Source organism: Emys orbicularis, chromosome 15, assembly GCF_028017835.1.
Source record: "Emys orbicularis isolate rEmyOrb1 chromosome 15, rEmyOrb1.hap1, whole genome shotgun sequence".
Lineage (NCBI taxonomy): Eukaryota > Metazoa > Chordata > Testudines > Emydidae > Emys > Emys orbicularis.
Window position 1 is genome coordinate 29087963 of NC_088697.1, and position 16721 is coordinate 29104683.

A 16721-nucleotide genomic window follows, 5' to 3' on the forward strand; every position below is an offset into this window, starting at 1 on the left:
CAGGCGTTTTGCTTGTGCAGTTGACTTATGCATATATGTATATTACTCTCCAGCTTCACAAAGTGTAAAAATGGGCAGTTGGATACTGCTCAAACTTCCCAAAAACCCACTTTTGTGCTGAGTCCAACACTGGAAACTTTCAACTGAAAGTGAGATTTCCCCCCTCCCCTCCCAGAAATGTAGATATTTGAGAACAAGAGGTTATAATGGAGCCTTAGCTTTAGCTGGTAATGCAAGCTTATGGTTATTAGAATTTCACTCTTCTCCCTGCCTTATGAAATACAGGAAAATTGGCAGACAGGCATTTCAGTTTAGAGTATTTATTAATTTTTTACTGTAGTCCATTTTTGAACAGTAAATAGCCAGCAGGGACATTCATACTGACAAAGTATTAGCAAACTGCTGCGTCTCAACGGGATTACAGCTGATCCTCTCAGCAAGGCCATTTCTGTAACTAGAATTGTATATAAAATCTGCTCTGGAGACCATGTTAAACTGCAGTCCCATTTAATGGGTTTTGTTTCCTGCAATCAGACTGGAAGATTGTGTAGGCTGCCTTGCCCTCCACAGTTAAGATTTAACTGAACTCTGCTAATAGGGTTTGACAACTCCACTGCTATACAAGTGTACAGTTACAGCTTAACTCTCTGAAGGGAGCAACAGCAAGTTTGATGTATTTTGTCATGAAACTATGTGTCTGTGGCAATACTTTGTAGGGAGGCAGAGAGAGATGTGAACTGGCAGCATGGAGAAAATTCAAGTTTGGCATCAGACTGAATTGTTCAAAAATGAGTTTATTCACACACTAACACTGGCATTCTCATGTTTGCTACCACATTATAATTTTAATCTTGGCGTATTATATTCTGTTGGATTCAAACCATGTTTTTTAGTCCCTGCTTGTCATTCTGAAGGATTTCTTACTTGTTGATGGTTAGATGTTGACAGTAGTACATTGGACCTTTTTCACATCACTGATTTGAATAGCTCTGTGTGTGGCCCCTTTGCAGCAGAAAAGCTATTGATTCACTTTAAAGCAAATGGCCATCAGATCACAAGACTTAAAAGAAGCAGCCTTTGAAAATGAAACTTCAGTTTTGTTTTGTTTGTTTGTTTTTAAATAAATGCAGCTTGAACAGAATAGACCAGCACACAGAATACTTTATACTGTGGAGTCAGATCACACTGACCTCGAGAATATTGCAATGGCTAGATATTACAGTCCATGTCCACCAGAGGTTCTCAAGCTGTGGTCCATATGCCACTGGTGGTCTGCAAAGAAATGACTGTACATGTGGTGTTGGCTGTCCTCATCCATTTCAGCTGCTAAATTGCACTACAAGACAGCAAATATGTTAAATACTTTCCATGTAAGAAACTATTATTGCTACAGGGATATTAAGTGTTTTCAAGTGGGAGAAGCAGAGTTTTTACCTTGAAAAGGCAGAAGTGCCAGAGACTACACAAAATCCACTACAGTGATAGGTGGTAGCATAAAATCTATGTATAGATGGTCCATGGAATCACACATAGGAAGGGAGGTGTCTGAGATATTCCTAAAATGTGACCCACACTATGGAAGGAAAAAAATTGTCTTAAAATATCAGACAACAGATCCAGAGCTGTTTTGTACATACCAACACATTCTACTACAAGCACAATATGGATAGGTGTTCATCTCATACGAATGCTGGAAGTATTTCCCTAGATCTACATGGGCTGTTTGAAAAAATGTTGGTTTTCAAAATACTAAAGGACGCTTTGTTGTAGATTAACTGTTCTGCAACACATTTTCCCTTAAAACATTTCAAAAACATAATACAGCAGACCCGAATACCCTTTTTTTCATGTTAGAATTCTAGTTAGAGAACCCTGCATCGGGGCTGCCAGTTCATTAGATTTTGTTTGTACATTAATTTAGTGTTGATGAAAGTCCGACTAATACCATTAGTCGGCACAACAGGGAATGAAACTGCAGTGTAAACTTCCCCATTATATCTCTGCCTATGCATCTCAACCCTGCTACTCCACTCGTGCCCCTGATGGAAGTTTGCTAGTTCTGACCTGCGGCAGCCCTGGTCTGCCAATGCATGTTAAAAATGGAGGAACAGAATCCCATATGAGAACAGGAGCCAAAACCACTTGGTGTAGTGAACACTGGGCCCTAACTCATTTCTCTAGTAGAATCTGAATCTAGATCTCCATCTTTTTTGTTTGGGGGAGGGGGGGTTGCATTATCTCTTTGATGGCTCAGTTTTTGTCCCATGTGGAGTTGGAAAAGCTTGAGGTGTTCAAGAAGGGCACAGAAAGCCATTTTCAGTATTCAAGTCTTGTTTTATAAGCACTCTTATAACAATGGAAGTTTAGCTACTATTTTCTTTCAGTAGATTCAGAAATGTATGAAGTGATATAGTCAGAAAATTACTTGGTAAATATTGAACTTCCTTATTCAACAGATCTGCCCCCTTTATTCTAAGTCATATCAGCTGACTTTACTAAAATAAATTTGCTCTGTTTTTGTTGCTGCTGCAGCAGCATAACTAACAGAAGGCAAACTGATTTCTCTTCTGGGTTGTGCACTGGTAGCAGAATTGTTAACTGAGGCCTGGTCTACACTAACCCCCAAATTCGAACTAAGGTACGCAACTTCAGCTACGTTATCGACATACCTTAGTTCGAACTTACCGCGGTTCAGACGCGGTCCACACGCGGCAGGCAGGCTCCCCGTCGACTCCGCGGTACTCCTCTCGCCGAGCTGGAGTACCGCAGTCGACGGCAAGCGCTTCCGGGATCGATATATCGCGTCCAGACCAGACGCGATAAATCGAACCCGGAACTTCGATTCTCAGCCGCCAAACTAGCGGCTGGGTGTAGACATACCCTAAGTGTCCATTGCAGAATCTTTACTTTTGATGATGCATTAGCTAGGGGGGGAAAACAGCTTAACTCTCGGATCCCAGACTGGGTTTGCAGGGCTGGGATATGAAATGCCATCATTTTATTTGCAAACAGACCAAGTTTGTCAGAGTCATTGAGAGGAACGTGAAGCTCACTATGCCATTTTACAATGCTGTTTCTCATGGCATGGAAACCAGCTAAACTCAGGAAAAGCTCTCTGAAACTTACTCTCATTCTGTACCTGACTTGTAACATCACATCTCATCTATAGCCCTGTGTTAACAAATAAGTTGCCAGAGCCTTCCCAATGATTTGCATTCACCAGTTAGGTACTGGTGTATCCCTGGTTTTGTGCTCTTTCCTGATGACAGCATAACAAACATTAAATCCTTATTTATTAAACACATTGGGGGCGGCAGGAGACAACAAACAGGCACTGCTTGACAGCAAATAGGATGGAGTTTTCAATTGTGTTAGCTCAATTGAGTTAGTGTAATGTCATTGAAAAGTCCTCTTATTGTTCTTTAAGATGTGATCCACCTGAAACAGGGTGGATAACAATCGATTTTTAAAATAAAAAAATCTGGATTTGTTTAAATTTTTTGTAAACCTGATTAAAATGAAATCTGATTTTAATACAAAATACGCTAAGGCCTAAACTTATTATAATCTTTTAAAGGTTTAAATAAAAAAATATGCTGAATGCATGAGCTTCTATCAAAAACTGTGAGCTAAAGGCTGCTTTTCTATATAAGGAAAGAAAAACGGGGGGGGGGATCTTAATTTGAGATCAAGCTTTATAAATATGGCACAATAGGTCACGCTAAATAATTTAAGAGACGGTCTCATTTTCAGGAGACTTAGGCAAGTAGGCAACTTAAGTTTCAGTCACTTTCACTTAGGCATATTTGAAAACTTGCCCAGGCTGATCTGAAATAATCAGTTTAATTCACTCACTAGTTAATCTGTTTAACAAATTGTTTAGTTGAAAATATGAAACATGTTTTGATAAGAGAAGTTTAAGTATCCAAAACATTTGAGGTAGTTTTGTTTAATCACCATAAACTTTATATGCTGCTTTGTGTGTTTAATTAAATTCCAGTTCCCATCCTAATGCAGCTTGATGCAAATCATGAGCAAAAAGATAATTATCTAGTAAATAAGCAACAAATCATTCACCATTTTCAAACATACCTAAATGTACAGTTGATAAGAATGTGAAAATAATAAGCTATATAATTGCTTAAATAAATGTACATAGTTATAGTGTACTCTTAGCAAAAAATGTACCAAATCTAGTGTAAAGGCTCTATTTAGTTGTAAATCAACATGTTTTAATGGTTATATCAATCAGCGAGAATGTGCCTCTTTAAAAATACCTGAAGTACAAATGGAAAAGTTTATTAAAATCAGTGATTTAAATTGAGACTTGCCTCTTGGTAATTTAACTAGCTGATTTAAATCAATCCACCCTGGGCTGAAGACATTTAGCGGGCCATGTTGTAGCTAGAGAGGTAGCGTAGGCTACAAGAAGCTAGCTAGCATGCTTTCAGGCTTGTTAGCCCAGATCTTACATAAGCATTGAGAGCTTTTCAGTTTTGGTCAGCTAATTCAGTTGAAAGCCACACACTTTGCCTGTCAAGACAGGGCCGTAGGGCCCGGCATTTTGCCTTCCGTGCAGATTTAACTGCTGGAGGTTGTGTTAGCAATGCCTCTAGCAAGGCCTCAGGTGTCACTAATGCTTTTCTGTTTTCAGGCTTCCTTGTGGAGAGGAGGCATGCATCCTCTACCCCTGCAAAAACAGTGGCAGGAATTGCATCCCTGCATTTGACATTGCTATCTGACTCCTCAGAGGCCCCACTACTAGCGGTTAAACTCTGGGAGAAGGCACACAAAGACTGGTCATTTGTTATCTTCTCTTGTGTTTAGTAACTAGGAAGTTATGCTAGTTATACAGAATGGCCAACTGAATTCCAGTGTGTAGTGGGAACGTCTGCACTGTGCTCAGGACCATGTGCACAACTTTCATTCAAGTTTATAGCATTGCAAGGAAAACTCAGTCAACAGGGATGACCTTCCCCATATTATTGTAAAACTGACTATAACTGGGGACATTTAAATTTTTCCTATTGAACAGAAGCAATGCTTCTGCCGCGTGGCGTTGGCATCTCATTGACCGCTGAACTGTTCTGTTACGGTCACAAAATTACATTAGTTCAGTATTAAATTGCACCAGCTGGGAGTGCATACAAAAGCCTCTTCTTGTAATGCTGTCACCCATTAGACTCTTCAGTCAGGACTGGGGAGAGACACTAGCGATCCCTGTATTTAAAAAAAGCAATCTATGAAATCAAAGTCTCTGGTGATGATGGCCCTTGTAGTTAATGCTATGCACCGCTATGCCAGAAAATAGTCCCAGTCTCATTCCTTGGGTCAGTAGGAGCACCTCATATCACCCAGTGATCCCCAAATGACTAAGGAGCAGCACAGATGGACTTCAGAGGGCATCCTGCCTTGTCCACGATCAGAAAGAAGGTGCTTACAACTTGGTGGCTTGCAGGAATGGTGTGAAGGAGAGTACAGGGATTCCACAGATTCAGAAATAACCTGTTTCTGGCACCAAGCTGCTTGCTCAAGTGGGTTTTAAAACAGGTTGGAAATGTTATGCAGGAAACTTGAGAGTTTAAGAACAGGGGGAAGTTTAAGAATTAAATTGCAAAAGATATTAGGAAGTGTCCAGAATAAAACTGAATCCAAATTTACTCTAGGTAAAGCTTGAATGCATTCTTCCCCTTCTAAGTTTATCCCTAGAAATATCTATCATTTAGCATTGTGCAGCTGTGGAGGTGATGAACAGACAACCCCAGCTGTCCATGGGTATCACCCCAAAACGTGACTCAGCTTCTATCCAAGCAGGACTGGATAAACTAGAGAATTTCCGTTTTACCCTGAAGTCTCCGTTCCATGAGTCCAGAAAGCATGGAAATGAACTACAGAAACAGATCTTTTAGCCAACCAGGCAGTCATTTCTCATCTGGAGGGCTTTGTGGATCCTCCATCTGGGGATAGCTGAATGCCTGCCCTTTTCCTAGGTCTAGTGATCATCTGGCTTATGGGGTGCTCCCCACTCTAACCTTTATCCAGGTATAGACATTACATTCCCAGACCTAGGTAGTGAAAACCTGACTGGGTTTTCACTAGAAAGTAACATCCACAGAGATGTGTGGGCAATTGGCCCAACCCAAAACAGCTCAGCAGTTAACTAATTATGAAGTTAATCTGATAAAACTAAACTCTGTAGAGAACTCTACACCATTTTGTAAAATTGCAACTGCTTAAATGTCTGGGGATTAGTGAAGAGCAGGGAGGTAATTATCTGGTTGGAGGGACTTGAAATGAAAATGCAGAAGAGGAAAATTCAGGAGCAGAGTACCTCAGACTCCAGGCAATGGTTGGAAAGCTCCCTCTGAAGGATTTGGAGAAGAGCACTGTACATAATAAAGGCAAAAGCGTAATATTAAATGTTCAGTATTAGACAGGAATAGAGGATTCAATTATTTCTCCTAAAACCTTCTTAAACCAAGAATGAGGAAATGTTATTAAATCCATGAAATGTCAAACCCAAGGATGCCTCTTTATTCTTTCATCTTTTGTCCAGACATCCCTACTGAGCTAGACCATGGATGCGTTCCTGAACTACACTTGACAACTGTTCCCTAGCCTCCACTGAAAGATTCCACAGCTTCCCTAGGCAATTTGTTCCAGTTCTTAACTAACCGGACAGTTGGGAAGTTTTTCCTAATGTCTAATCCAAACCTCCCTTGCTGCAATTTAAGCCCATTGCTTCTTGTTCTATCCTCAGAGGTTAACAAGAACAATTTCTCTCCCTCCTCCTTGTAACAATCTTTTATTTATTTGAAAACTTACGTTTCCCCTCAGTTTTCTCTTCTTCCAGACTAAACAAACCCAATTTTTTCAGTCTTTCCTCATAGCTCATGTTTTCTAGACCTTTAATCATTTTTGTTGCTCTCCTCTGGGCTTTCTCCAATTTGGCCACATCCTTCCTGAATATGTTAATTCTACTTTATTATCTTAGAAAATAGACATTTCTTATTTACTAGATATCTAATTTTTTACTCATGACTTGTGTCAAGCAGTATTTGTATGGAAATTGGAATTAATTTAAAAATGCACAGAAAAGAAGTTTAGAATCATTATGAGTTAAAAATCTTACATGTGCTGGATACATAAAAAGTAAGTATCAAAATTGCATTTGAAACATACTGATTTGTTTAAGGAAGTGTCTATAGTTAATTAATTGAACTAAATGTTTCAGGTCACCATGTCCATCAAGATTTTAGTTCTAACAGATCTCATCCTCACTCTCCATTTGTATTCGTAGATTGGGAGAGAACACACTTTCTTGCTTTTTCAACTCTCATTCAGTTTCTCAATTTTGAATGAGCTAGTAATTGAACTTGAACTACTTGAATAAACAAATGAAAAAAAAATATTCTCTCTGTACCCGCAGAAGCAGCTACTTGCTGTCAAAAGCCCATTTAGCACTTCAACAAACTCTGGTTCCAGGTGCTTAGCCAATGACTTCCATCAGTTTAGTGGTTTGACTTTCTTTAAAATTCCAGCAGCAAATATGTACTGTTGAATTTTTTTATTTAAATTTTTATTATTGTAAATTTAGTCCTTAACATAGGTTTTCATAAAGTTAAATTAAAATTGAAATTAAGTGGGCTTATTTTGAAAAACAAATTTATTTCGTTTACATTTTTAAAAGTCCATTTAAAATAAAATCTAGGGTTTTAAAAAAATAAATAAATAATAAAATTATTTTTATCCACCCTGATCTTGGCAGAAGAAAAAAGTAGCAGCCCAGGCCAATCTTACAAAAGGAAGCTGCTTACAGCTTCTACGATACTTTAGAGACAGAACTATTTTTTAATACTGCATAAAGTACGGCCATAGTATGGTATGAACACAGGCTCCATCTTTTTCCAATTCACTGTTAAGGAATCAAAATGTAAAATTATCTGAACAAACTGATGTTGTTCATTTTCCCTTGCAAGTCCCAGATACCCCCACATCAGCTGGACTGAGCAGACACAAGATAAGAGGAATGGACCTATAATGCAAATGACCAGTTCTAAGCATGAACCAAGGAAGGGCATGTTTGCTGATCCTTTGTGAAATACACTTAGGAGAACTTATTGTTTTGCAGTTTTACAGAGACAGTGCAGAATTAAATAGGGCAAACTTGGTCTTACGAATGCTTGTTTGCCAGACTCTAAATTAAACAATGGACAGGACTGAAGAGAACAAAATTCATGTGTTTCATAAATGTAAATATTTTGTGGCTACGCCTGAAGCAGATTTTATGAGACACTCCTGACAAGAATAAGTGTTATGGAAATTAAGACTTACTGTTGGAATCTCTCAAGTTAACTAAAAAATAAGGTGACCAGTGATTCTACTCTTCTGGAACCTCACTTTGGAACTCTGAACTGGTCTCTGATTTAAATCAGAGGAGTTCGCAGATGACACTGAATATCCAAGCTGCCTTGAGTCAGTCTCAGTCTCAGTCTGCGTCCCACAATATAGGGCAGAGATTTTATTCTTCAAGGAGCCTCTATGCTAGTAATTGAATGCTGTCTTTCTTCCTTTCCCTGTGGCATTTAGGTAAACGGCTGCTTGCTAGATCCCTTGCCCCCAATGGTGATTAGGAAAGGATGCCAGTCACTGCCTACTAGCATGATGGAAACGTCTATTGATGAGGGGATAGAGACAGAAGGCGAATCAGAAGACGATCCCGCGCAGGCATTTGCAGCCCTCCAAGCAACCCGCTGTGGGAAAAGACGTCACACTCTGGCAGAAGTGACCAACCAGCTTGTCATGATGCCAGGCATAGGTACATAAATTGTAGAGGTCTCTGCAAAAGTTTGTTTAAGGCTCTACGAGCCCCGCTTGCTACATGCTGGATGAAGAACTGTAGCTTGGTTTGTGTCTTAAATTAAGAACTATCAAGAAAAGCAGCTTTTTATTTATTAATTAATAAAGGCAGATATGAAGACGGGAGCAAATTCACAGGTGGCCTATGCAAGCACAACTGTATCCAATCTAATGGCAATGTAGAAAGGGTAGAGGGTGGCAGGCAACTTAAATGAGTTACATTTTTAGCATAATTAACCATCCCAACATATTTAATTCCCAGGTGAAGATTGTGCCTAGACAGAAACACTAGTTTCTCTGGCAGCCCATGCCAATGCGGGGATGCAGCAATGCCAAGTTGGGCTATGATCTTGTCAGCTCTCCCAAGTTGAGCAGAATCTAGACAGTACTTGAATGGGAAATTCCTCAAGAAAACGAGTGTGGTGAAGGAAACAAGATTGGTGACTTAATGGCATTGTACCAGAGTCAGTACTCAACTGAGGTCTTAATGCAAGGCTAAAGCCCTCAGCGGTTGTCTTTTCGCGATTATAGAGCCAAGTTCATAACCATATCTAACCATTCAAGGTTCCATTGCACTTCTGCAAGCGTTGGTTCCCACTAACCCTGCTAGGTTCCAGTTTGGGTAATTCCATTCTGCCTCCCTAAATTCCTCCTACAGTTTCATTTGGATGTGGAATGCACATCTTCATGTCCCCAATAGTTGTGTAATGTACCTGTCCACTGTAAATGGCTTCTGTGTTTCACCCCAGTGGTGAATGAAGTGATTGTTTGAAAAGCACTTTGGGAGCACAGTATCCTTGCTAGCAAGCCATTTAACTTATTTTAGCCTTCAACTTAGTATTAAAACCAGGTGTGTGACCCCCATTGCAGTGCTGGAAATATTAGTGTGTTTATAAAGCTTGCATTTTTCTTACACTTCCTCCATGCCAGTCACTGGAGACGGTGCTGGTAAAAATGGCTCCAACCTGTGGTGCTTTGCTTTGCTAAATTACTGCACTTTTCATTTAATCTGGTGCTTGTTATTGCTCACAGGGAAAGTCTACTCCTTGGATGAGAATCCATCTTTGGGCAGCATTGACTCAGAATATGATATGGGATCTTTTCAGAGGGATCTTAACTTCCTTGAGGACAATCCTACACTGAAAGAAATGGTGCTGGCCAACCAGTCAGCACCCAGAATGACACCCCCTTTCATAGGCCTGAGACCTGCCAATCCAGCCATGCAGGCACTGACCTCCCAGAAACGAGAGGCCCACAACCGCTCCCCCGTCAGTTTCCGAGAGGGGCGCAGGGCATCTGACACATCCCTCACACAAGGTAACTGTTTCACTGTTGTCATGAGAAGTTACGCACAAATGTAGTACTATGTGTGCTTTAACCCAAGCTTTAGTGGCGAAATACGGCTCAGCTGGGCCCTGCCAGAGTTCAGCTGGCTGTGCCCATTGTTCGCTGATATTGTTCTGTTTGACTTTTGTCCAGGAATTGTAGCATTTAGACAGCACCTTCAGAATCTGGCACGAACCAAAGGAATCCTGGAGCTGAATAAAGTCCAGCTGCTATATGAACAGATGGGATCAGAAGAAGAGCCCAACCTAACATCAACTGCTCCCCACTTGCAGAATCTTGTAAACAGCCCCCCTCAGGTGTGTGTTAAGCACTGATAATGTGTTTGGTGCAGTACAAGCCACAGGCAGAAACAAGCCCCTTCCTCAAAGAGACAGATAAAGAGAGGAGAGGAGATGCACTGGGAGACCTAGAAGAGACATTAATTTAGAGCTTAAATTTGCTCCTCTCCCCCTCACTTGTATAATGGAGGGTAGAGCAGGTACTGAGCTCCTGTGGGCAGAGGCGTAGCGAGCGCCCTCCGTACCCTCCGACCGGAGGGGGCCCCGCAAGGAAGGGGGCCCCTAAAAGTGGCAAAATAAATACTGCATTCCAGTTTCTGCATTGTAAGGGGCCCCGCCCAGACATATGTTCGGAGGGGGCCATGTTCTTTGTTGCTACGGCCCTGCCTGTGGGTTAGTGTTTGCCAGCCTTGTGGAACCAGTGAGATGGTATTCTGGGCTCTTCGGATCCAACGGATTGTTAGTTTGTCTAAAGGACGTGTGTTTTAGATACATATAGAACTACATTCTGTTCTGCCACAGTGGAGTTACTGTGCTGTAACAGAACTGACCTCCGCCTGTCATTTTAAATATGGTTGGTGGTACATCACTTGGTCAGCTTTGGCCTTCTTTTGCCAGACAAAATCCAACTCGTTGCTTTCATTTTCCTTTATTTGCCTGTTTGTAATAAAACAGGAGGCAGCAAATGTAAATAAGCGCTTTCTATCTTTTCTTGTTGGGCCCACCTGCTCAGGGGAATAATCAGCATTGATGGTCAATAGAACCTATTGTACTCCTTGCAAAATGGTCTAGAGACCAACTTTGAAGCACTGATAATCCCAGTGCTTTCTCACAATTCGCTATGAGATTTAGGTGCCACTCCTCACTCTCTGGAAACCAGAAAGTCACAATCCATTCAGAAGAACGTGTCATTAAGTGTGACAGGTCAGAGCTCAGTTGTGGTGCCAACCAATGAACCATTCTCTCTCCAGCCACATCAGCAGCTATCGTGCCTGTTGGAGACACCCACTGTGTGTGTAGCTCTTTTTAAAATTCGTATCAAAAGCCTTTTGTCTTTGGTTTTAAAACTCTGAAAAGAGGCAGACATATTCACAGGGTCAGGATCACTTTGTCCTAGTGCCACTGGGATCTGAGAGCAGATGAGTCAGAAAATACCTTGTATTTCTCCAGGTTAGTCAATTGTGTGCCTTTTCTATTGTGGCATGGAGGAGAATTCTAAACAATCCTATCTAAATTCTAAACAATCCTAAATGAGCAATGAGCCCCGCAGATCAAGTGGCACTAGAGCCCCAGTCACTGCAGCTATGGAGATCTGTGTAAGCAGCTCCCTAAAGGGTTTAAGCAGAAAATGTAGCTTCTGTCTGGAGGAATTAAACTGTGCTCTTGCCTTCTCTTCCCAGGAGGAAGCTTCTCAGCAGCAGGAGACTGTATCTGCCTTCCCTAATGGCGTGCATCCACAGTTATTATCCAGACGGCAGAGCTTAGAAACACAGTACTTGCAACACAGACTGCAGGTATGGTGCCTTCCTCCACAATGTCAAGCCAGCCATCGATAGTACACACCAATCTAGCCAGTTATTGTCAATGAGAAAAATGGTGGATAACTAGTAAAACAACAAAAATTCAAGTTACACCTTGTGTAATAGGGATTCCTTTGGTTGCTGCAGCTACTGCTTCTGGTTTTCCACTTTCTTAGCCAGTTACTTATGTGCTAATTAGAGGCAAATATGAGTAACAGGAGTTCAATGACAGTTCTTGGTAGCTCCTCTTGGTTGCATTCCTTTAAAGGAAATGTACCAAGATCTAGTTTGGGGAGTGATCTGAGGAGCCTCTGTCCTTTTTCATCTCAGAGTAACATTTCTTTTTATTTTTACTGGTTTTCTTTTAAGAACACAAACTCTGCAGATTCTCCCAGCTTGTATAATAAAAATTCCCACAGAAGTCTAACCTCTGTGAATGTTTGAAATCAATTATGGCTACCAGTTAGTACATAATCATATCTAGAATGTAGGAACAGACCAACATTTTCAAGTGTGCTTGGGTTCTGAGTGGTTCAGATTATTTTGGGTATCCAACTTGAGTGACATTGGGCTTGGTTTTTCAGAATGCAGAGTACCTCCAGCTACCACTAACTTCAGTTATAGTTGAGGGTGATTACTTGGACGGAAAGCTGTTTGGGGCAAATACTATCTTTTAGTTACAGGTGCTTAGCACAATAGGATCCTGATCCCTGATTGGGACCTCTAGGCACTACCAGTAACTGGTGGTGCTGCAAAACCAGGTGCTAGATAGGTTAAAGTTGGACATCCAAAACTTGCACATCCACTTTTGAAAATGCTGCCCCCAATCTCTTAAAAACCCTCACATTGTGATAGGATAAACAAGTACTTCCCCAGATGAGGCTTTATGGGACAGTTCATTCTCTCCTGGACTCACATCCATTTAAAACAGTGCATTTCATTTCACATTTTAAATCCATCATCTTTTGGTACTGTTGCAGAAACCCAGCCTGCTGTCAAAAGCCCAGAATACCTGCCAGCTGTACTGCAAAGAACTGCCCCGAAGCCTGGAACAGCAGTTACAAGAGCACAGGTGAGAAGCACCTGGCATTGGCCACTGTCAGAAGACAGGATACTGGGCTAGATGGACCTTTGGTCTGACCCAGTACGGCCGTTCTTATGGTTCACAATCTGGGTAGATGAGTAATTTACATGCAACTTCCTCCCAGGAGTAATAGGAGAATAGAGACATTCTTGGGCCAGGCAAACTCATCTTAAAATCTCTACGATCACAGTACTAAGGCCCTTCATTATCAGTATTTACCAATTTTTGCTGAAAAATTCCTAGATTTTATTCAAGTTTTGCCAATTTCACCCAAATTTTGGCTTTTCAGGATCTGGGAATTTTTTGCTTATGGGGCCAGGCTGATGGGCCGGCAGGGTCAGCCGGGGCTCTGTTCGGGGAGGAGCAGAGGGGGGTGTGATACTCACAGGGTGCAGCCTTCTGCTTCCCTCCTGAGTCCAACCCTACAGTGTAGCCCTGTTCACTTCCTCTGTGCAGTGGAGAAGAGCGAGACTGACAGGGAGCTGGGTCCCAACAGCCACCACTGCCTGACTACTGCAGTGATGATAAAGGACCATAAAAGTTTGATTCAGCAGATAATGGTGTGTCCTTAGCTTTCTTTAGTGTGCAGAGGTTCTGTGAATTGGGGGCAGTGTTCCTATACTTCTGTACTCATGGTTTCCAGTGAAAGTTTCTGAACCATGTATTGCAATATTTATGGTAACTCAGAACATGAATGATGTGGTGTCTCGGAATCCCTGCAGTCATTTGGGTATTTCCTGCCTTTTTTCCATGACCAGATAATTTTACCACAAAGAACATGAGGAATTCCTGTGAGCCAGGCTTTGACAGACATCCAAAAGGACAATCAATTTAAAAATGACACTTCTCAAACTATCTTGCTTGTTGTAATGTCTACAATAACAGAGTTTAGATTGGAAGAGACATCGTTGTCTCTTCCCCCCTTTTTTTCCCCTCTTTTTGTAACCGGTTTCACTGTTTTCTCTGTGTATTTAAATTGCTAGGCTCAACAGCAGTTAGAGAAAACTGATACAAAAGCAAAAAGAGCAAGGGTATACAAAGGCCTGTATAACAGTCAGCTAAAAACTGGCTCTGGTTTGTGTGAAAGAGTCACAGAGTTGAAGGTCAGAAGGGGTCTGGCCTTAAAGCCAGAATTAGACAAAAGTATAACAGCCCTCAGGAGACTCAACTCTTGAGTGCCAGAGGCAGAGAACAGGAAGGATGAAGGTGCACCAATGTCCAAGGCCCCTGCAATGGCAGGGAATTGATATAGTGAGACATATCCACATAATCCATGTGTTTGTAATCCATAAACACTGGTAGAGGGACTTGAAATCTTCACTTACTTTCTTGTTGTTGTCCCTTTATATCTGGAGTGAGCGTCCAGAGTGGCTGTAGAATTGAGAGGTAACGCTGACTCTTGCTTGAGAGCTAAGGCTGACAACCATCCAGAACACTATCTTGCTGACCAAAGCAACTTCATCTGCTTTTTCATGTCTTAAATAAAGAAAAGAAGGTTGCGTGTAAGGAAATGTAAACGACCTAAACTAGGTGAGCTGGGAACAGTCTTGTACCACCTCTGCTGTAGAGACTAGGCAGGAAAGGACTTCCTATTTCTGGATGCCCTGCAAATTGCCTGACTGGAGATCCCACTTTTGTGATATCCCCAGAATTTGCCAACGGGAGCTATGAAATAAAAGTCCTCATATTAAGTTCTTCCTGTTTGTCAGATGTGAAGAGCATGGGTGTTTGTTAAAATCCAAGATGATGATGCAGGTCACAAAATAGGAACAGTGGAACTTCACTAATTTGCACTGGTAACTGGGGAGACTCTGTCAGTTGCTGAATTCTGAAATTTAGCAAGTAGCCAACAAACAAACAAAGCAAATGTATCTACAATTTTTGGTTGAAGTTGGGATGTTGATTACTTAATGAGAATTTTTTTATGATCAAGCACCCTTAGCATTTTTGTGGGGGGGAAGTGTGGGCTTTTTCAATAAATTATTCGTGCTGCATTGCATAGTGCATAAGGTTTATTTATTTGCCAAGCATAGTCTAGTTTTAATTGTTCAGGATAATACTTCATAGTCTATTAGAACATGTTCTGTAACGTTAGCCATGAGAGACCTTAGTGCATTGTCTCTGCTATTGCACCTTTGCTGAGAAGCAGGGAGAGACGTGTTGAGTGTGCAGATTAGCAAAGTGACAATTAACAAGGATCAACTGTAAATGAAACCCAACTAGCAGTTTAGGGATTGGCTCTCTCAAAGGTTCTGGAACCCAGTGTACGTTTCACCACTCTCCTCTGCCATTGCTGTTAGAATGATTAGCAGACAAATCTCACTCAGTATTAATATTTCAAAGACTGAAAATAATTCCTGTTGATGTCCTTGATTCAGGCTGCATCAGAAGAGACTCTTCCTCCAGAAGCAGTCCCAGCTGCAGGCTTATTTTAACCAGATGCAAATAGCTGAAAGCTCCTACCCAAGCTCAAGTCAACTGCCACTTCCAGGCCAGGAGGAGCAGCAGCCGCCGCCGCCACAGTTCAGCCTGGCACAGCCCTTGAGCCCTGTAATGGAGCCTTCCTCAGAACAAATGCAATACGACCCTTTCCTTAGCCAGTATCAGAAACTGCAGCTGGAGTCATTGCCGCCATCACAGATCCACAGCTCACCTCGGCTGCCATCGCAGATTCATGTGCAGCAGCCACCACCGCCGCCCTTACAATATTCCTATCAGACTTGTGAATTGCCAGTCGTCCCCTCTTCTGAGCCAGACTACCCAAACCAGTGCCAGTATTCCATGAACCCAGCCCAGCAAAGCAATGTAGCATCACCAGATAGCCAGAGGAGCTCAGCCTCTCATGAGTCTCAGTCCAACTATGAGGCGTTAGCCCTTTCAGAGTTGCCAGGACTTTTTGATTGCGAAATGATGGAGACTGTTGACCCCCAACATAGTGGCTATGTCTTGGTGAATTAGCCACCCTGCAGTGTTAACTTAAGAATGGAAGACAGGTGAAGTGAAGGAAAAGCATGTGAATTTTCATTTTTGTTCCAACCCTAAAATTCATGGCTTATTTTCCGACCCTTGACCTACTGGGGGATGTAAAAGCCACCTGACTGGTACTAGCCAGGGATGGCTAAACGCTACATAGCCATTAGTTCATCCTGTCAGTACTATGCCACAAACCCGGTGGCAGGAGATGGATAGTGCGATTTGGTCAAACCAAGAACCAGTTTGCAGAGAAGGAGATTACAGATGTAGTTTTAAGAGAAAGAAAAGGGGCCCTTCCAAAAACTGGATACTCTGCTAGCATCCATCCAGTACCAGATGAAACCTGTTAAAGATCTGCAAAAGAAAGGAGAATGAATGAGTGACGCAGTGTACTTCTTGGCACTAAAAGCAATATATTTTTAATTGGAACTCAGACTTGGGTAACCTGAAGGCAAATCAAAAACTCTTGAAATTTTAGTGCATGGTGGATTTAAAGGAAAGTTGCACTTTGGCATTGAAATATTGGTTCTAAGCTACTGATGTTGAATTAGTCCACAGTAAGTCTCAGAGGACACCAGGTGTTTCTCCAACAGACTTCACATCCTCCTGCTAGCAAACAGCGTTTCCCCAAACTTGCCAAAAAACTTCTAATTGCCCATC

The 16721-nt window shown here is 41.6% G+C and overlaps 1 protein-coding gene across 1 annotated transcript in view; it reads left to right on the forward strand.

Annotated features, from left to right (window-relative positions):
• SIK2 (salt inducible kinase 2) overlaps positions 1–16046 on the forward strand; it is a 101948-nt gene extending 85902 nt beyond the window's left edge. The window contains 6 exon segments of the mRNA XM_065417006.1: positions 8590–8818; positions 9892–10176; positions 10339–10502; positions 11885–11998; positions 12985–13076; positions 15467–16046. Coding sequence (XP_065273078.1) covers positions 8590–8818; positions 9892–10176; positions 10339–10502; positions 11885–11998; positions 12985–13076; positions 15467–16046 — 1464 coding nt within the window.
• Positions 16047–16721: the final 675 nt, after the last annotated feature.